Consider the following 20,701-nt stretch of genomic DNA (forward strand, 5'->3'; position numbering starts at 1 on the left):
GAAAGTAGATTTTGGGGTTTCTTTCAAAAAACAAACTCAGAAACTCCTGCAGTAGACTTGGGCTTCTCTGAGTCTTTTCTCTGCATTCAAAAAGAGTTTAAAACATTATTTATTTCTTGTTTTTCCCCAAGTAGCCTGTGCTGATTTCCTGCCTCTCACTGCTTTTCCTTCAGCTTCTCACTCCCCTTCTTTTCCAGCATTGTGGAGTTTTTAAGGCTCACACTGTGCCAGCAAATCAGATCTCTGAGCTGAACCTTTCTTTTTGTACTTTTCTACAGGTTGTGAGCTTTATTCTGGGACAGGTTTTGTTCCAGTGGTGATGAAGCACTGGAGGAGGTTAGTGCTGTTTTTTCCTGTCTAAAAACAATCTCAGGGAAGTCACCTGATTTATAAACTGCTGAACACAAATGACTCTTACATCCCTCTGATACTGAGCAGCCTGAAATAAGCTTTGAATTTGCAGGGTGTTGAACTTGTTTTCCCTCTGGCAAGGTTTGATCTGAGCTGCTGGTTTGGTTTGTTTGTTTTCTTTTTTGCTGGGACAGGTTCAGAAGGGGAAGTTTGGGGGTTTATTTTTGTGCTTATCTTAATGCTGCCACTTTGCAGCTCTGGGAAGGTTTTCTGGAGGCTCTGGATCTTTTCTTAAAAATCTGTTTACCACTTGTTTCTCCTTTCCTATCCAGACTTTTTTTTTATCTTGATTTCAGTAAAGCATTTGACACCGTCTCTCACAGCATCCTTGTAGATAAGTTGATCAAATATGGGTTTGGTGATCAGGTAGTGAGGTGGATCAGGAACTGGTTGAAAGGAAGGAGTCAGAGAGTTGTAGTCAATGGGGCAGAATCTGGTTGGAGGTGTGTGACCAGTGGAGTCCCTCAGGGGTCGGTACTGGGACCAGTGTTGTTCAATATCTTCATCAAGGACTTGGATGAGGGTATAGAATGTACCCTCAGCAAGTTTGCTGATGACACTAAGCTGGGAGGAGTGGCTGACACACCAGAAGGCTGTGCTGCCATTCAGAGAGACTTAGACAGGCTGGAGAGTTGGGCAGAGAGAAACATGATGAAATTCAACAAGGGGAAGTGTAGAGTTTTGCATTTGGGGAAGAACAACACGATGGCCCAGTATAGGTTGGGGGCTGACCTGCTGGAGAGCAGTGGAGGTGAAAGAGACCTGGGGGTCCTGGTAGACAAGAAGATGACCATGAGCCAGCAATGTGCCCTTGTGGCCAAGAAGGCCAATGGCATCCTGGGGTGCATTAGAAAGGGGGTGGTTAGTAGGTCAAGAGAGGTTCTCCTCCCCCTCTATTCTGCATTGGTGAGGCCGCACCTGGAGTATTGTGTCCAGTTCTGGGCCCCTCAGTTCAAAGAAGGACAGGGAAGTGCTTGAAGAGTCCAGCGCAGAGCTACTAAGATGATGAAGGGAGTGGAAACATCTCCCTTATGAGGAAAGGCTGAGGGAGCTGGGTCTCTTTAGTTTGGAGAAAAGGAGACTGAGGGGTGACCTCATCAATGTGTTCAAATATGTAAGGGGTGAGTGTCAGGGAGATGGAGTTAGGCTCTTCTCAGTGGTGACCAGTGATAGGACAAGGGGTAATGGGTGTAAATTGGAGCACAGGAGGTTCAAGTTGAATATCTGGAAAAATGTTTTTCCTGTAAGGGTGACAGAGCCCTGGAACAGGCTGCCCAGGGGGGTCGTGGAGTCTCCTTCACTGGAGACATTCAAAACCCGCCTGGACACGTTCCTATGTGATGTACTCTAGGTGGCCCTGCTCTGGCAGGGGGGGTTGGACTAGATGATCTTTCGAGGTCCCTTCCAACCCCTAGGATTCTGTGATTCTGTGATTGTGACTTGTGTCTTCCTGGAGGAATAAACCCCCTCCTTTCATCCTGTCATGCAACCATGCTGGAAAAGGTGTTTTAAGGGTTAAACCCAAGCAGCTGCTGCTTCGTTTGAAGCAGCTTGTCATTTTCTTCCTTTGATGCAAAGTGGGGATTGTAATCAAGATAGCTGAATAGAGAATTTTAAATATATTCTGGTGAGACAGCAGGGAAGGGAAATAGAGGGCAGCTTCTTGCTGGGTGAGGAAATGAAATATATATATATATAAAAAAAAACTTGAGCTGAATTGCCACCAAACTGGGATCTTATCATGTTGGAGTGCTGTTAAAATAGCTCTTGATGCTCAGAAAAAATAGCAGCTGCTTCTGTGAGGAAACGTGGCAAGTGTTTAGGGATAAATTGCAGCAGAACTGCTCTCTCAGGGGAGAGGATTGCACCCAGCAGGCAGGAGGAGGCAACCTGAGAACACCAGGAGTTTTCTGGGGGTCTCTGTGCTTTGTTTCCCATCCCCCTTCCTTTCTGAGGTGTGTTCCCTAACTCTCCAACAAGCAATGTGCCAGGGTGAAATCCTTTCTTAGGTGTCCTCAAGTTCCACAGGAGGAGTTTTGAGGCCTCCTTGTGCCTCAAGGAATGAGTTTTTGGAATGGCATCTGCATCCTAGCCCTGATTTCACCCAGGTGACAAGTGACCTTCCATGAAACCACCCTGCTGTTATCTTCCCACTGGGATTTCCATCACCTCTGTGCCCCTGGGGAATAATAGGAATGATGTTTTGGAATTCCTTTGGCCTGGCACCTGCACCCTCAGTGTCCCTGCCCTGATTTCCTACAGGTGACAAGTGACCTTCCATTTCTGCTCTCTTAGAGTGAGCTGCTTGTCTTCCCACTGGGATCTCCATCACCTCTGTGCCCCCAGGGAATAATAGGAATGATGTTTTGGAATTCCTTTGGCCTGGCACCTGCACCCTCAGTGTCCTAGCCCTGATTTCTCACGGGTGACAAGTGACCTGCCATGAAACCACCCTGCTGTTATCTTCCCACTTGGATCTCCATCACCTTTGTGCCCCTGTGGAATAGGGATGAATAATATCTAAAATTCCTTTGGCCTGGCACCTGCACCCTCAGTGTCCCTGCCTTGATTTCCTACAGGTGACAAGTGACCTTCCAGCTCTGCTCTCTTAGAGTGAGCTGCTTGTCTTGCTGCTTGTCTTCCCACTAGGATTTCCATCACCTCTGTGCCCCCAGGGAATAATAGGAATGATTTTTTTTTAATTCCTTTGTCCTGGCACCTGCACCCTCAGTGTCCCTGTCCTGATTTCCTACAGGTGACAAGTGACCTTCCACCTCTGCTCTCTTATAGTGAAACCACCCTGCTGTTATCTTGCCACTGGGATCTCCATCACCTCTGTGCCCCTCTGGAATAATAGGAATGATTTTTTTGGAATTCCTTTGGCCTGGCACCTGCACCCTCAGTGTCCCTGCCCTGATTTCTCACGGGTGACAAGTGACCTTCCATGAAACCACCCTGCTGTTATCTTCCCACTGGGATCTCCATCACTTCTGTGCCCCTGTGGAATAGGAATGAATAATATTTAAAATTCCTTTGTCCTGGCACCTGCACCCTCAGTGTCCCTGCCTTGATTTCCTACAGGTGACAAGTGACCTTCCACCTCTGCTCTCTTAGAGTGAAACCACCCTGCTGTTATCTTGCCACTTGGATCTCCATCACCTCTGTGCCCCTCTGGAATAATAGGAATGATGTTTTGGAATTCCTTTGGCCTGGCACCTGCACCCTCAGTGTCCCTGCCCTGATTTCACTCAGGTGACAAGTGACCTTCCATCTCTGCTCTCTCAGAATGCAACCACCCTGCTGTTATCTTCCCACTAGGATTTCCATCACCTCTGTGCCCCTCTGGAATAATAGGAATGATTTTTTTGGAATTCCTTTGGCCTGGCACCTGCACCCTCAGTGTCCCTGCCCTGATGTCCCACAGGTGACAAGTGACCTGCCATGAAACCACCCTGCTGTTATCTTCCCACTGGGATCTCCATCACCTCTGTGCCCCTGTGGAACAGGAGAAAAATTTTCCTCTGTCCCACCAAGAGCATCTGCAGGTGTCCTGGGCATGGGGGAAGTGCAGGGCTAGGTTTTTGGGATGCAAAGCTGGGAAGGAAGGAAGGAGGAGAGGAACTGGGCTGGCACCGAGCCCAGAACCGAGCCATGGGCCGGCTGCTGCTGCCATCTAGCCGTGGGTTCTGGCACAGGCGCTTGGCAGCAGGGAGGCTGCAGACAGTGGGACTAATGAGGCTTAATTAAAGCTTGCAGAAGGCAAAAAAACCCCAAAAAACCCAGTGACACTCCAATAAGACCCTCCTTTAACCTGCAGGAATGAGCTGCTGGGGGCTGTGTCTCCAAGGGAATAATTGCTCCCTGGTTAGAAAGTTCTTCTGGGTTCCTGGGTCACCCACTCAGGTTAATTAAACCAGGGTGAATCCTCTGTGGGAGTGGGGAAGGCAGAGGTCACCACCACAGATGACACAAGTGATAGTGCAAGGAGTGAAGGAGCTGCCTGGTTGGGGTTTTCCAGTGAAATCTGGGAAGGTTTTGCTGCTTTTTCCCCACCTTGGCCACTTTCCCAGTGTGTTTTTTTTTCTCAGCTCTCAGCAGGGAATTTGCCTCCTGGTTTCCCTTTTCCTGAAGGTGCCTTTGCTTCCAAAGGGATGGATGAGATCCCACCTGACTGTGCTTCCCAACTGGAAACCTCAGCTGCTCTTCCCAGCAAGCAGAGGTTGGGATTTGGGATGGATCTCCATGGAAAAAAGCTCCAGCCAGGGGTCAGGAGGGGGATGAGGGTTTCCAGATGCTCTGGTGAAATCCCAAACCTGGCTCCCTCAATCTCTAGGATCATTTCCAGCAAGCAGGCAGCTTGGGATGGGAAGAGATGAACCCTGCTGAGGGGGATTTAGGGAGAACAAAGCCCAAATCTTTCCCAATCAGTGTGGGGCCAGGAGCCTGTAGGTCCCATTGCTGCTCTTCCCAGAGAAAAACTGGGGGAGAAATCCCAGCCTGGAAAAACCCCTCAATCCATCTGCTGCTGCCCCTGGGGCTCTTCTGGGTGAGGGTTTTAAATTTTGGAGACCTCCCCTCTTCCAGAAATTGTCCCCTGGGACAAACTGTCCCCAGGATTTATCCAGCAGCTGATGAAGGAATAAACTTGGAGCACGTCAGGAAGGATCCAGCACCTCTAAGCCTCCTTGGCATCACCTCCAGCTCCTGAAACAGGCCCAAATCTTCAGTTTTTCAGCCCAAAACTCAAGCTTTGCTCCTAAGGATACTCCTGATTCCTTTGGATCCCAGTTTCTGGATCAAAGGAGCCCTCAAGGTGCTGCTAAAACCCCAGGGTGCTGCTAAACCCCCGTGGGTGCTGGAGGAACCTGGCAGGAAAACATCTGGGGGCATTTCCAGCTGTTGTGGAGCAGAATTTGGGGAAAAAAACACCAGATCCTAAAACTGAAGCTTTTCAAGGTGAGATCTGTCACCTCTGCAGGCTGGGAGCAAGGAAAAAAGGGTTTTGGGGGGGTTTTTTATTATTATTTTTACAAGGATTTGGTGTCTCGGCAGCGCCTGGAAAAAAAATAAAAAGGAAAAAGGGGGAAAAGAGATGAAAAAAAAACTTTATTTTTTTTTTTAGAGAAGGGGTGAAGGTCCAGAAAGTGTTTTTAGGGGGGGTTCCGGGGCAGTGGGAGGAGCCGGGAGGAGGAGCCGGGAAAGGGGCGCAGGCGCCGGGCCAGGAAGCGGCGTCGGGATCGGGCCTGGGGGTGAGAACGGAACCGGGGGGGGGGACGGGAACCGGGGAGAGGGGACATGGGGGGGACATGGGGGACAAGGAGGTGGGGATGGGTCTGGGGGTTCCGGAGGGAAGGGGTGGGGGGTTCCAGGGGGTGTTTTGGGGGGTGCTGAGCGCGGCACGTGGGGAGCGGGGCCCAAGGGTGCGGGGGGGGGGGGGGGGAAATGGGGGAAAATGGGGGTGATGAGGGGGGTACGGAGGCATGGAGGGGGCTGGGGGTTTGTAGGGAGGAGGGGAATGGGGTGTATGGGGTCGTAAAGGGTGCTGGGGGTGCATAGGGAAGGGATGGGGTGCGCATGGAGGAGGAATGGGGTGCATGGAGCCATGGAGGGTGCTGGGGTGCTCAGGGAGGGGGGAATTGGGGTGCTCAGAGCCACACAGGGTGCAGGGAGAAGGGATGGGGTGCACAGAGCCATATAGGGTGCTGGAGGTGCTCAAGGAGGGGGGAATTGGGGCGCACAGAGAAGGAATGGGGTGCACAGGGCCATGCAGGATGCTGGGGGTGTATAAGGAAGGGATGGGGTGCACAGGGAGGGGGGAATTGGGGTGCACAGAGAAGGGATGGGGTGCATAGGGCCATGGAGGGTGCTGGGGGTGCTCAGGGAGGGGGGAATTGGGGTGCACAGAGCAATACAGGGTGCTAGGGGTGCTCATTGAGGGGGCAATGGGGGTGCTCAGAGCCATACAGGGTGCAGGGAGAAGGGATGGGGTGCACAGGGAGGGGGGAATTGGGGTGCACAGAACCATAGAGGGCTCTGGAGGTGCAGGGAGAAGGGATGGGGTGCTGCAGGGTGCAGAGAGCAGCCCTTGGGTGCCCAGAGGCTTTGGGTGCAGAGGGTGGGAGGGTCCAGGTGAGGTTTGCAAGGGGGGGGGGACACGGGTGGGCTGTGTCCATATGTCCCCATGTGTCCCCCCCCATCCCACAGGCACCCCCTCTGCTGTCACCCCCTCTGCTGTCACCCTGGCTCTGGGCTGCATGGACGGAGTTTTCCTCTCTCCCAAGGAGGATGAGTTTGTGGGGAGGATCACCCAGGAGCTGGAGGAGTTCATGCTACAGGGGCAGCACCACAGGTGGGTGCCCTGGCTTGGGTGCAGGGTTTTGGGGGGGGGTGTTGGCAGGGGGTGACACTTTCCTGTCCCTGCCACCCCCAGGAGCCAGGAATGGCTTTGGCCACCAGAGCATTAATTAATGGCTTTGGAATCCCAGGGTTTCATTTCTCCTGGGCCTTCCAGATCCTGCTCCAAAGGAACAAACTCCTTCCCCTTGGATTGCTTTGGGCCAGGCTGGATTTAACTGGACCTGGGAATGGCCAAAAAGAGGGAGTCAGACAGGAGTAGGGGTGGGATTGCTTGGTGCAGCTTCCTGCCAGCTTGTAGTGACCTTAAAGATCTGTTTCATTATTGGGTTTTTTTGTGTTGCTTTTTTTTTTGTTGGGTTTTTTTGTTTTATATTTGGTTTTTGGGGGGGTTTATGTTTGTTTTTTGCTTTTGGTTTTGTTTTTTGTTGTTTTGTTTTTTCTCTTCTCTTCTCCTCTTCTCTTCTCTTCTCTTCTCTTCTCTTCTCTTCTCTTCTCTTCTCTTCTCTTTCTCTTCTCTTCTCTTCTCTTCTCTTCTCTTCTCTTCTCTTCTCTTCTCTTCTCCTCTTCTCTTCTCTTCTCTTCTCCTCTTCTCCTCTCCTCTCCTCCTCTTCTCCTCTTCTCCTCTCCTCCTCTCCTCCTCTCCTCCTCTCCTCCTCTCCTCCTCTCCTCCTCTCCTCCTCTCCTCCTCTCCTCCTCTCCTCTTCTCCTCCTCTCCTCCTCTCCTCCTCTCCTCCTCTCCTCTTCTCCTCTTCTCCTCTTCTCCTCTTCTCCTCTTCTCCTCTTCTCCTCTTCTCCTCTTCTCCTCTTCTCCTCTTCTCCTCTTCTCCTCTTCTCTTCTCCTCCTCTTCTCCTCTTCTCCTCCTCTTCTCCTCTTCTCCTCTTTTTCTCTTTTTTCTCTTTTTGTTGTTTTTTTTATTAAAAGTTCTGCAGAGGAATTCTCTTTGGAATTAAAATGCTCAGGAGCAAAACCAGAACTGTCACCCCTCTGCCTATGAACTGGGGGGTGGGAGAGGGCTTTTTTTCACCCCTTTCCTCCTGGTTTAGTTGCTGGTTTCTGCAGTGCACACAGACTGGGAAGAAGTCAACCAGCAGCAGCTTTCTCCTGGTGCTTTCCAGCCATTCCCAGCAGGAATAGGAGCAGGAATGGGAGTCCAGGGAGTCCAATGGGATACGGGAAGCAACAGAGAAGGGATTTTGACTCTAATACCAGAAGTGCTGCTTGGATTCAGGGCTGGGAATAACTTGGGGAAGAGAGGTTCCTAAACTCTTGCTCGATTCCCATCCTTTTCCTTCCTGCAAGCTGCTGATCCTAATCCCAACCCTCTCTCTTTCCAGGGTGCTTCTCTTCCCCCCTCTCTCCAGTCGCCTCCGGTACCTGATCCACCGGACGGTGGAAAACGTGGATTTATTGAGCAGCTTTTCAGTGGGAGAAGGCTGGAGGAGGAGGACAGTCATCTGTCACTCTGCTGTCAGGTATGGTGGGCTGGATCCCAACCAACCACTTTTTCCTGTGGCTGGGGACTTTTTCCTCAAGCTTAGGAGCACGAAGCTGCCTGCTGCTTCCCAGCCAAGAGGAGGGGGGGGGTTTATCCCAATCATTAAGGAAGAAGAGAGTCTGTTTGTTTAATTTTTTTTTTTGCTTTGTTTTCTACTTTTTATCTGGATTTGATGCTGCTGCTTTTCCTCCTCTCTCTCTCTTTAATACCACCAAGTCCTGCATGGCTTTAGGGCTGGGATTTAAACTTGGGAATAACTTGGGGAAGAGAGGTTACTAAATTCTTCCTTCCTCCCCATCCTTTCCACCCCTAAATGCCCCATTACTCATGTCCCTTGCTCTCCTCTTTTTCCCAGGCTTCCCAGTGAGATTAATGACCAAAAACCCAGCACCAACCCCCCAAGACCCCAGAGACCTCCCCAACCCTGGAGCCGGGGGGGCCGAGGTGGGAGAACCCGGCATGGTGGGGAGATCCTGGGGGACAATTCCCGAGCCTGCGTGGGGTCTGGCAGGATCAAAAGGCCACCCTGGAAGAAACCAGACAAAGCTCTCTATGTCCCCAAAGCCATGCGGAAGAAAGAGGACTGTGGGGAGAGGGGGACCCCAGTGATGGTGACTGCTGCCACCTCGGGTGAGGAGGGGGCACAAGAAGAAGGGATTTGCCCTCCAGCTTCACTCAGGGCCACTCAGGAGGAGCTGGGTATGACTGGAGGTAGCCCAGGGAGTGTCTTTGTAGCCCTTGGCAAGCAGCAGGAGCCTGGTGAAGAGTGTGTTGGTGGCAGGGAGGAGGAGCAGGAGGAGGATGTCCCATCCTTGGAGGACAACAAGGATTTCTTCTCTGGGCAGCCAAGTGAGGACAAAGACTGTTCAGGTTCCCTCTCTGCACAGAATAAAAAGCCAAGTGAAGCAGAAGAGCAAGGGCAGAGCTGTGCCAAGACACCAGAAGGTACCAAACCCCTGTGCCACCTGCAAACTGAAGACCAAAGCAGCCAGAGTGCCCTGGAGTGCCCCAAAACCTCCTCCCTAACCCAGGGTTGTAGCAGTGACTCCTGCGTGGGGCTCTCTGCTGCAGAGCTGAGCTCAACATCCCAGGGGCTGGAAAACCAAGGGGAGAGCTGTGCTGCTGCCAAGAGCCTGGAGAGCAGCAGCAATGTGTCACTGCCTGAAGGAGAGGGCAAGGACTTGGGGAACACCAGGATGGAGGGAAGGGAGAGATCCTCCCAACTGGAAAACCAAGATGAAGAGTGCCCCAGTGTTGGCCAGAACCCTCCAGAACCCCCAAAGGAAGCATCTGAACCCATCCGTGGTGCCTCTGAGGAGCAGAGTGAGTGCTGGGAGGATGCTGCAGTCCAGAACCACAGTGGGAAGGTGGAAGAAGGGGAGGAGAAGTGTCCAGGCTTGGCTGAGGAGCTGTGGCAGGAGCTGCACTTGGCTGCAGGAAGCAGGGAGGAGAGCAGGCATGGGATGGAGGAGGACTGTCCTGCAGAGCTCTTTGCAGAGGTAAATGTTCAGCCAGCCACAAGGAGTGACTTTGGGGGGCAGAGTGGGTGGCAAAGTGAGGACACAGTGGTTGTCCCTGGGAGGAGAATCAGAAATCATAGAGCTATGGAATGGTGGAAGTGGAAGGGATCTTAAAGATCCCCCAGTGCCACCCCAATGCCATGGGACAGGGACACCTCCCACCAGCCCAGGGGGCTCCAAGCCCCATCCAGCCTGACCTGAGACACTGCCAGGGATGGGGCAGCCACAGCTTCTGGGGACAAGCTGGGGCTCAGCACCCTCCCAGCAAAAAATTTCTCAAAACTCAAAGTTTTTCAAGTTTTTTTTCAAAAAATTTCTCAACCTCCCCTCTGCCAGCTCAAAGCCATTCCCCCATATTCCCCCATATGCTATGCTTGTGCTTCCCTGTAAAAAAAAAAAAAAAATCCCTTTTTTTTTGTAGGTTCCCTTCAGGTGTGCAGGACCAAGGAGGGGATGGCTCTTAGAAGTGAAATCCTGTCTGGATTTGTTTTTTTTTTTAAATCTTTGTTGTTTGTTTGTTTTTTTCTTTAATATCCTCAGATCTTGGGCCACTTAACTGTGAAGGACATAAGCATTGAGAGGATCAGTGTGGATTATTCCAGCTATGGAGATGCTCAGCTCAATGAGGGGGATTTTGGCCACGTAACTGAAATCTATGACTTTTCCCCATCCCTGAAAACAGAGCACCTGCTGGAGATGTTCTCAGATTTCCAGTGAGTACCAGAAGGGCTGGGAAGGGAGCAGGAAGGAGACACAAACAGAACAACACCCCGGACACACAGAGAAACCCCAGACACACAAAAACACCCCAGACACACAACAGGAGCTGAGGGATTGGAAACTACAGGCCTGTCAGCCTGACCTCAGTGCCTGGCAGGGTTATGGAGCAGATCATCCTCAGCACCTGCAGGATGGACGAGGGATCAGCCCCAGCACGGGGTTAGGAAGGGCAGGTCCTGTCTGACCAACCTGAGCTCCTTTTGTGATCTGGAGACTGCCTGGGGGATGAGGGGAAGGCTGGGGATGGGGTCTGCCTGGGCTTCAGCAAGGCCTTTGGCACCGTCTCCCAGAGGATTCTCCTGAAGAAGCTGTCAGCCCATGGATCAGCCAGGAGCACTCTGTGCTGGGTCAGGAACTGCTGGAACGGGCCCAGAGAGTGGTGCTGAACGGGGCTGCCTCAAAATGGCGGCTGTGGTGTCCCCCAGGGATCAGTGTTGGGCCCAGTGCTGTTCAATATCTTTAGTGAGGATTTAGGTGAGGGGATTGAGTCCATCATCAGCAAATTCACAGATGACACCAAGCTGGGGGGAGTGTGGATCAGCTGGAAGGCAGGAGGGCTCTGCAGAGGGACCTGGAGAGACTGGAGAGTTGGGATGATCCCAAGGGGATGAGGTTCAACATTCCAAGTGCCGGGTCCTGCACTTTGGCCACAACAACCCCATGGGGAGCTCCAGGCTGGGCACAGAGTGGCAGAAAGGGAGCTGGGATTGCCAGGAAGCTGAAGAGGAGGCAGCAGTGTGCCCAGGTGGCCAAGAAGGCCAATGGCATCCTGGGCTGGCTCAGGAAGAGCGTGGCCAGCAGGTCCAGGGAAGGGATTCTGCCCCTGTGCTCAGCTCTGGGGAGGCCACAGCTTGAGTCCTGTGTCCAGTTCTGGGCCCCTCAGCTCAGGAAGTTCAGGAAGGAGCTTGAGGTGCTGGAGCAGGTGCAGAGAAGAGCAAGGAGGCTGTGAAGGGATCCAGCAGAATTGCTGTGAGGAAGGGCTGAGGGAGCTGGGGGTGTTGAGGCTGGAGAAGAGGAGGCTCAGGGGAGACCTCATCACTCTCTGCAACTCCCTGAAAGGAGGTTGGAGCCAGGGGGGGGTTGGGCTCTTTTCCCAGGCAACTCTCAGCAAGACAAGAGGGCAGGGTCTCAAGTTGTGCCAGGGGAGGTTTAGGTTGGAGATGAGAAAGAATTTCTTTCTGGAGAGGGTGATCAGGCATTGGAATGGGCTGCCCAGGGAAGGAGTGGATTCTCCGTGTCTGGAGATCTTTCCAAAGAGCCTGGATGTGGCACTGAGTGCCATGGGCTGGGAACTGCAGCAGGAGTGGATCAAGGGTTGGACTTGATGAGCTCTGAGCTCCCTTCCAACCCAGCCCATCCTAGGATTCTATGAATTCTGGTTTTGCCTCCATCACGCTTTTGTCTCGATGCTCTTTCTGTGCCTTCAAGAATCCTTTCCTGCAATTTATGCATTATTTAAAATCCAATTGGTTCTTCAGGGCTCTCTCTCACACACAGTAACCTACATACAGGCTTTTTTCCTGCTGCTCTGGCTTCAGGGAGAGTCTTCAGGTGCTTTCTAGGAGCTTCTCTGGCTTTTCACCCGATGCTTGGGTGAAATCAGGTGCTTGCCTAAATCCTTGCAAGAAAAAGGACCCAGTCCTGCTGGTGGAGGTAAAATTAATGTGGAAAACAGCCTTGGGCTGGAGGGAGTGACCTTGGATCAGTAGCAGGACCAGAACAAAGTGCTGGTGATGAAGGTTCAGCTCTGTTCTCTCTTTTCCTCCTGCCATCCTCCTCCTCTGCTGATAGAGCTGGATAGGAACACTTCACCCTTCAATTAAAAAAAGAACACTTTTCACCTTTTAAATAACCTGCTGTTGCCTGGCTTCCCTCTGAAGTATTTATCTTTTTTTCCCACTCGCTGTGAAAGCAAAACTGGGCTGCAAAGTGATGGCTCTAATCTGAGCAGTCAATTTTCTTTGTGTTTCCTCTGCTGCAGGAAAAGCCCTGAACTCCAAGCTCACATTTTCCACTGACACTTGATTAGATTTTTCTCTCCCTCTGTTCACCCTGAGCTGTGGAAACCACATGTATAAATCACCTGCTTTTCCTTGGAGGTGCCTGAGCACTGGGGTGGTGGTTGTATAGCTGAAAAAGCTGATTTTTGTGTTAGGGTCTGAAGCTGAGGTTCCTTTTTTTTTAGCCAAGGATTTCTTTGGAGGAGAAGGAGAATTTTGGGGGCAGCTGATGGGGGTAATTGCAGATTGTGTTCTCCTTTCCTTCTCTTTTCTCTCATGGAAAATGGGTCTAATGCTCTGAAAAGCACCAACCACCTACCTAAAAATCCCAAGGATTCTTGATAACTCAAGGTTTTACTTGGGGGGGGGGGGGCTTAATTTTTTTTTTTCCTTTCTCATTAATAAAATTCTGTTGTCTTTTCATTTCAGTGAGAGTGGCTTCAAAATCCAGTGGGTTGATGACACACATGCCCTGGGAATCTTCTCCAGCTCCTCTGCAGGTAGGGTGACTCCATCCCTGGATTCTGGAGGGATTTCTGAGCTCATCCACAGCCTCCCTGTCCAACCAGGGAAACTTGCATCCTGCAGCCTTGTGCCCAGGGTAGTCAGGGTTCATCACCTCGTTCTCCCTGCACACTTGAAAGGTTTTTTAGGGCTTTTTGAGGAGCTGGAATCATTTTGCTGGGGTGTGTGGAAATTGAGCTGCAGGTTTTTAATGAGCTGGGATAATAACCAGGGCACCTTTTGTTTTTCTGAGCCACTCCTGCTGCATTTCTAGGCATGAAGCTGCTTTGGCACTTCAGCTTTTTGTTTTCTCCTCACATAGAGGGGCACAATTCCTCCTCAGGCACCTCCAGGGGCCCTTCTGGTACCTCCTGGCCTTGGGGACAAACAGCCCAAGTGAGCAGAGCCACCCCAAGAGAAGTTTCCATCCAAGAGTGGCTGTAGTCCAAAACCTTTTTTTTTTTCCTTAGGATTCAGTCTAAGAACACCAGAGTTGTCTTTTAAACCATATTTCTATTTTCTCAGAGAATTCTTTATATTTAAATATATATTTTATACATTCTCCCTGTGTCAGGGATGTGATGTCAGCTTGAGGTGACCAGAATCCAGCTGGTTTCAGCACCAGGGAACTCCTCAGCTGCTGATGGTCAAATTACTCAGGGTTCTGACACCATGGACTCTTTTTTTTTTATTATTATTAAAGCCACCAAACTTCAGGCTCCTAACCTCACTCAGCATCTTTCTTCTTTGAAGCATCCCAAGCCCTGGGGAGACGTTTCCCTTCTCTAAAGATCCGACCACTGATCCATGCAACAAAGCAGTCCAAGATCAAAGCACTTCAGAGACCAAGTAAGAATCTTTTTTTTTTTTTAAATTATTACTATTATCCCACAGCTGTGGGGTTTTTTTTACCTTTATTTCAGCCACCCCCTGGCACAGTTAAGCCCCCTGGGTGAGCAATGCTGCTTTCTGCCTCTTTTTTGCAGGTTGCAAGAGGTGAAGGTGATGATAAAACCAACTTTGCAGGGCAAATCTTACTTACAGGGAACTGTTGTTACCTGTGGTTAAGCTTTCAGTCACTCTTTCTCCCTTCTACATGAGAACTGAATTAAAAAAAAAAAAAAAAAGGCACTAAATGCTGTTGCTTCTTGTTTGCTCTCCAGCTGTGTGGGTGCTGGCTGAGGCCAGGGGGTGTTATTTGCTTTTTGTCTGCAAAGCTGGAAGCAAGGAGTGGTGGGGAGAGCCTGGAGCAGGAGGAAAAAATCAAATTTCTCTGCCCTGGGACAGGGAATAAATGAGACAGCACTGAGCCTCCCCCCCCAGGTTGTGTGGTTGGCAGAATTTTATTCATTCTCAGGTGAAGGAAAAAAAAATGGTTAAAAGCTTAGCCATCAGCATTGTTTTATTTCTTTTTATTGCCTTTTAAAATCATAGTGTAATCAGTTCTACTTGCCACAGTAAAGGAGTGAATCTTGGAGCAGCAGAGACTTTGCTGAACAGACAGCTCAACTCCTGCAGCACATTGCAGTTGAGAAACCCAAGTCCAGAATTAATTTGGTAAAGGGACACTGTCACAGCTAGAAGTTCCTGAGCCTTTAGATTTAAAAGAAACAGCAAAAAGAATTAGATTGGGTTTTGCACTCTCTCTTTCAGCTGTTTCCATCCCCAGTTCTTGCTGCAGCTCTTTAGCTGGATCAGGGGATAAACTCCTCCTGGGGAGCATTTTTATATATTTTATTATTATATTTATATATTTTATATCTCTATATATTCTGTTTAAACCAGAATTTATTGTTTCAAATACAAATTTAAATCTTTATGAGCTGACAGTGTCTCTTTTGAGCTTTCTCAAGAAGAGAGGCAGCTTTATTCCCCTTGGGGTCTGCCCCTTCTGGTTTTGAAGCTGCTGCTGGGCTGCCTTTAGGAATAAAACTTCTGTAAAAAAAGCAAGCAAAGCCCCCACTGCTAACTGGATAATAAATCTGCAAACACTTGCTGATTAATAATTAGGTGATTACCAAATCCACTGTGGACTTGGTAAAGTTTTGGTCTATTGATTTCTTGTAAGATGAAACTGTAGCAAGCCAGGTGTCTTTATTTCCACCAGAAACTGGAGGTTTCCCAAAGCATCTGATAAGTTTAGCTGTTGATTTATTTTTTTAAATGCAGATTATTTTCCTTGCTGCCCTCTAAGGATTCAGCCTGCTGGTTTGGAAGAGTCTAAATAGAGCTCAGACTTTTCTGTGCCTGGATGAAATGGTTGGACTTTGTTGCCTTCATTTTGTTCTCAGAGATGTGACTTGCTGAATTTTGCCCAGAATTATTAGGAAATGGCTCAAAGGGTTCTGGAGGAGAGGCCTGGAGCTTCATCACAACCAAATAGCTTTTGAAAAACCTTCAGTACAAATCTGGAGGCTCATCTTCCTAAAAGAAAAACCAAGTTACTGGGCAGGGATGGAATGATTTGCTCATTTTCATTCTGTACAGGAATTAATAGAAATCAGCCCTTTTGCTGCTGGTCCTGTGGTTTAGCCTCATGATTCTTCCTGGACAAGCACTTAATGATTTTCACCTTTTGTTTGTTTGTTTGTTTTTCACCCAGAACTCCTTCATCTTGCAAAAGAAAGACCCCAAACTGACACTGCAGTGGCCAAAAGGTTGGTGACCAGGGCCCTGGGGTTGAAGCACAAGCAGCAGGACAGCTCAGGCACTGAAATGCTCCTGCCAGAAAACTTGGACCAGGAAGAATAAACCAACCTCAGCTAAAAAAAAAAACAACCCCAACCAAACACAAGAAGATGTCTGGATGAGCATGGCTGCAATATTATGCATGCAGAAGAGTAAGTTGTCACCAGGGTGTTCTCTAGGGATTAGCACTGGTCTTTTCTTTCTAAAGTTTTTTGTTCATGAGATCTTGAAGAGCCAAGCCCCAGGAGGGTTGGTGTTAAGCTCCTGATCACAGAGGAGCAAACACATCTTGCCCTGCTCTGTTTCAAAGCATCTCTTGCTGGCAGAGCAGCCATGAATTAAAAAAAAAATGCATTAAAGAAAAAAAAATGCATTAAAGAAAAAAAAATGCATTAGAATAAAGAAATTGTATCTTGTTGGCCAAAATTCATCTCGAAGTGCAGAGCATCTGCAGGAGTTAAAGGAAAAATCTGTTTAATGTTTACTTGGTTGTAATGTTCTTGTTAAAAATCTCACCCAACTGACAAGTATTTGAATGCAAACGAGTTGGAGAGTTTGTCCTTATTTACCTGGGGTTTACAGAGCCTGATCTGTTCTGCTGCACTGTTGGCATGGAAAGTTGGTATCTAGTGATTGGGGGAAAAAAAAAACCCCAAACTTGTCAGTTTTGCTTTGCCAGAGCCTGGTGTTAGGAGATCACAAGAGCATCCACCACACCTCAGCCTCTTGGTGCTCCCCAGCCCAGCATCCTGAGAACAAAATGGAGTTTTCCAACTAAAAACCTTTGCTAGCTGCCAGCAGCTGGGCCACTGGATAAATAACAAATCTGAAAGGCCTCAGCAAAAGCCTTCTGCATCCTTTTAAGCCTCACAACATCCCTGTGAGGTAGGTGATGGAGAGCACAAGTTTAAATGCAGTTTCAATCCCCTTCTAGACTGAAATGTCAGCATTGAGTATTCCCTGGAGCTGCTTGTAGAAAGTCTTCTGTCCAAAACACAGTGGGAGAAGAAACTTTTCAGTACCAGGAATGAGGGAACAAGACCCTTGATTTTCAGGGAAGAGAAATACACAAATGGCATCTAAAACATTGGGTCTGGGTAAACCATTTTTATTCAAGTAGCTGTGCCTGAAAAAAAAAAAATAAATCTGTAGCACTGCACATCCTCAAACAAACAGAGGAACATGCTTAGCACCATTGTGAATTTACCAAGTGTAAAAACCCTTTGCAAGACACCTTACACAAGTGGGTCTGGGACCCTGAAAGCCAGGAATTTACCTTTGGAAGGTTCAGTGATGCTACAATGCTTTTAATTAAATCCTTTAAAGGGAAGACAGAGGAAATATCCAGCTTAGAAGGGAAGATTTAGATGTTTTCATCCAGGGGGTGAGTAGCTTACTGTGGAATGGAAATTATCAGTCCAGTGGAACTCATCAAATCTCCAAGTTCTTGGATATTTTGAGGGAGTTGGAGCTTCATGGAGGAAACAGTTTCAGAGCTGCTGCTGGGAGTTGATTGGTGCCCACAAGAGTTTTTCTGCAGTATTAAATCAGGCATTATTCTCCCCTTCTGCCCAGAAAAAGCTGCTGCAATGCTGTGGGTTTGGGTTTTTTTCTTCTCTTTTCCTGTGTTTCTTTGCTAAACCGGAGGAATGAGATGGCAGCACTGAGGTTTTGCTGTGCTGGAGAAGCAGCAGCATCCACGGAGGCATCAAGGAGCTTAAAGAGACCGAAATTAATGCCTTGAAGGGAACAAATGGTAAAGACAGCTCTGAGGGCCCCCAAAAAATGGACAAATTGTGCCAGCTGCAGCCTGGGCTAGAGGAGGGACTGCAAAGTGAAGGGAGAACTGATGCTGGAGAAGGTTGGGATGGTGAAGACACAGAGCCAAGTAGAGTTTCAGAGCCTCCTGAGGAGGAGCTGGAGTTGGAAGCAACACACGTGGTCTGAGCAGCTAAACTGGGAAGGAAGGCATCTTTTAGCAAATAATTTACCTTGCTAATTGAGTGTTTTGATTGTTTGCTTGATTTTTTTGGTTTTTTTTCTCTTGTGCAGTGGTTAAAGGAAATCACCAAAGCAGGAACCTCTCTTCTTTAAATAGTGGGGGTGGGAGGCAGAAATCTTCTATCGGGTGGACACCTTATTATTTGTGAGTCCACTGAAGTGATCAAACTTCTGCTCTGTTTCCTCACTGAAAGAACCACCTGGGAGGGGACAGAAAGAACACAGGAGGTAGCAAGGGGAGCTTGAAATCTCCAGGTTCTGGCATCACCTGCAAAGGAGGCTGTGGAAATGAAGCCAAGGTTTTTCCTCCTCATTAATTTAAACATGAACTCTAGCCAGAAGTGGGTTCTGTTTCTTTTTCTTAAGTAGGACCTTGCTTTTCTTTGTTAATCAAGAGACAATGAAAGCCAAATACATTGCTTTTTCAGTATAAATATTTTTCAAGCTCAGCTGGGGAACCCACCCAACACTCCAGTGCCTGCTCATCCCTGGGAAGGGGGAGCTAAGGCACAAGCTGAAGCATGACACACACACAAGTATTTTCCTTAAGAAACAAACAAACTATGATTTAAAAAAAAAAAAATAATCAGTGGTTACATTTTATTCAGGAAAAACACTCCTTGAAGGACTCCAGCCAGCTCAGTTTAGCTTACAAAGCCCCCAGACTTAATTCCATTTACACACAGTCTTGCCAGGGGACTGTTGACAAAAATTTAAACTAGTTTGGCTTTGAGATTTCCAAGACCCAAAAAAATAATAAATCCCAAATGCTAACACTTTACAGATAGTCAAGAAAATGCAGAATTTCCTTTTCCATTCAGGAGGGAACAAAACATTGGAATTTCTGCCTTGAGCAGAGGGCTCTGCTTCCCACATCCCCACTCGTGTTTGCTTTTAGAGACCAGAGGAGCTTTGAGCTCTGAAGGGGTCATTCCCAGGTTGGAAATAATTTGAACTGAACACCGGTACTGGGACCAGTGTTGTTCAACATCTTCATCAACGACTTGGATGAGGGTATAGAATGTACCCTCAGCAAGTTTGCTGATGACACTAAGCTGGGAGGAGTGGCTGACACACCAGAAGGCTGTGCTGCCATTCAGAGAGACTTAGACAGGCTGGAGAGTTGGGCAGAGAGAAACATGATGAAGTTCAACAAGGGGAAGTGTAGAGTTTTGCATTTGGGGAAGAACAACACAATGTCCCAGTATAGGTTGGGGGCTGACCTGCTGGGGAGCAGTGTAGGTGAAAGAGACCTGGGGGTCCTGGTAGACAAGAGGATGACCATGAGCCAGCAATGTGCCCTTGTGGCCAAGAAGGCCAATGGCATCCTGGGGTGCATTAGAAAGGGTGTGGTTAGTAGGTCAAGAGAGGTTCTCCTCCCCCTCTATTCTGCATTGGTGAGGCCGCACCTGGAGTATTGTGTCCAGTTCTGGGCCCCTCAGTTCAAGAAGGACAGGGAAGTGCTTGAAAGAGTCCAGCGCAGAGCTACTAAGATGATGAAGGGAGTGGAACATCTCCCTTATGAGGAAAGGCTGAGGGAGCTGGGTCTCTTTAGTTTGGAGAAAAGGAGACTGAGGGGTGACCTCATCAATGTGTTCAAATATGTAAGGGGTGAGTGTCAGGGAGATGGAGTTAGGCTCTTCTCAGTGGTGAGCAGTGATACGACAAGGGGTAATGGGTGTAAATTGGAGCACAGGAGGTTCAAGTTGAATATTCGAAAAAATGTTTTTCCTGTAAGGGTGACAGAGCCCTGGAACAGGCTGCCCAGGGGGGTTGTGGAGTCTCCTTCACTGGAGACATTCAAAACCCATCTGGACACGTTCCTATGTGATGTACTCTAGGTGGCCCTGCTCTGGCAGGGGGGGTTGGACTAGATGATCTTTCGAGGTCCCTTCTAACCCCTATGATTCTATGATTCTATGAAGAGGAGTAGGGAGCAAAGGGAGGGAGCAAAGCATTCCCTGGAGGAGCATTCCTGCTCCTTCTCTCACCTATGTGGCAGTTGTACATCCAGATGCGTTGCCCGTCGTAGCGGCTCCTGCACTTCATCACATTGTTGGAGTAATCAGATTCAGCAACCTCATAGTTGGGGTTGATGACAACCTGGGGAGGTAAAAAAAAAAAAAAAAAAAGAGAGATTTCAAGGTGGGCAGGACACAATCTGCTTTTTTATTACACTATAACGTGGGGGGTTTTAACAGCAAACGTTTGCATTGAGTTTATAAGGAGATGAACCACTCGATTCAAGCTTTACCCCAGAACAGATCCTCAGCCACTTTCTCAGGGCAGACAAGAAAAATCATTGCCTTTCACTCCTCCAGTTCTAATTCCAGTTCCAGTTTTCTGGTTTTAGAACCCAACAATCCCCCCCAGGTGCACAGACAGGAGGCACAGCTCCTCCCAGAGCTGAATCCCCCCGTGAAGCCAGCGCTGTCTGTAAACCCTCCCCAAAAACCTAGTGCAGGACAAAAGTGGGGTGCTGTGCATGCAGGTAACACACCCAAGCTTCACAGGGATCATGTAAGACCAGCAAGAAGAAACCTGGAGGCAGATTTCTTCAAGACACCCCCAAATTGGCTTTTATTTCTTTTCACTTGGGAATTCCTGGAGGAATTGGGAATTCTGCCCGTCAGGAACGTTCAGATGCCCTGGTGGGGCATTCTTTCTCTTTTTAGCCCTCCTGGGAATAGAATCTCTTGGTCAGGAGAATTTATAGTGCTGCAGGACCCACTAAAGACCATCAGCAGTGTCTCCCTTGTTTGCTGCCATACCTGGAAGAGGTAATCTCCTGGGGGAACATCCGTGATGTCGATCCACTGGCAGTCGATGTCGTGGCGATAGACATCCCAGCACCCAACAGTGATGCCTTGCTCACCAAAATTGGCACATTCATACTGCTTCTGCACATCTAAAAAAAAAAAACCACAAAAGGGTTAGGTTCACA

At 48.9% G+C, this 20,701-nt stretch overlaps 2 protein-coding genes across 3 annotated transcripts in view; one reads left to right on the plus strand and one right to left on the minus strand.

Annotated features, from left to right (window-relative positions):
* The first annotated feature begins 5,610 nt into the window (after window positions 1-5,610).
* R3HCC1 (R3H domain and coiled-coil containing 1) lies at window positions 5,611-15,843 on the plus strand. Of its 2 annotated transcripts, none has more exons than XM_030464194.1 (8): window positions 5,611-5,661; window positions 6,632-6,760; window positions 8,104-8,241; window positions 8,620-9,763; window positions 10,325-10,497; window positions 12,994-13,064; window positions 13,822-13,917; window positions 15,671-15,843. In XM_030464194.1, exons 2-8 carry the CDS (start codon window positions 6,666-6,668, stop codon window positions 15,817-15,819), a joined length of 1,866 nt encoding a protein of 621 aa, XP_030320054.1. In that variant the 5' UTR covers window positions 5,611-5,661; window positions 6,632-6,665; the 3' UTR covers window positions 15,820-15,843. The 2 variants fall into 2 exon arrangements, with proteins under 2 accessions (XP_030320054.1, XP_030320053.1); XM_030464193.1 differs by having other exon boundaries at window positions 5,613-5,660; window positions 6,616-6,760.
* The window catches only part of LOXL2 (lysyl oxidase like 2), a 36,423-nt gene continuing 31,241 nt past the window's right edge, over window positions 15,520-20,701 (minus strand). The window contains exons 11-13 of the mRNA XM_030464192.1: window positions 20,529-20,665; window positions 19,749-19,860; window positions 15,520-17,957 (exon numbers count right to left, since the gene is read on the minus strand). Coding sequence (XP_030320052.1) covers window positions 17,878-17,957; window positions 19,749-19,860; window positions 20,529-20,665 — 329 coding nt within the window. The 3' untranslated portion in view covers window positions 15,520-17,877. The remainder of the gene's footprint in view (window positions 17,958-19,748; window positions 19,861-20,528; window positions 20,666-20,701) is intronic.

Source organism: Calypte anna, chromosome 22, assembly GCF_003957555.1.
Source record: "Calypte anna isolate BGI_N300 chromosome 22, bCalAnn1_v1.p, whole genome shotgun sequence".
In the NCBI taxonomy this organism is placed as follows: domain Eukaryota; kingdom Metazoa; phylum Chordata; class Aves; order Apodiformes; family Trochilidae; genus Calypte; species Calypte anna.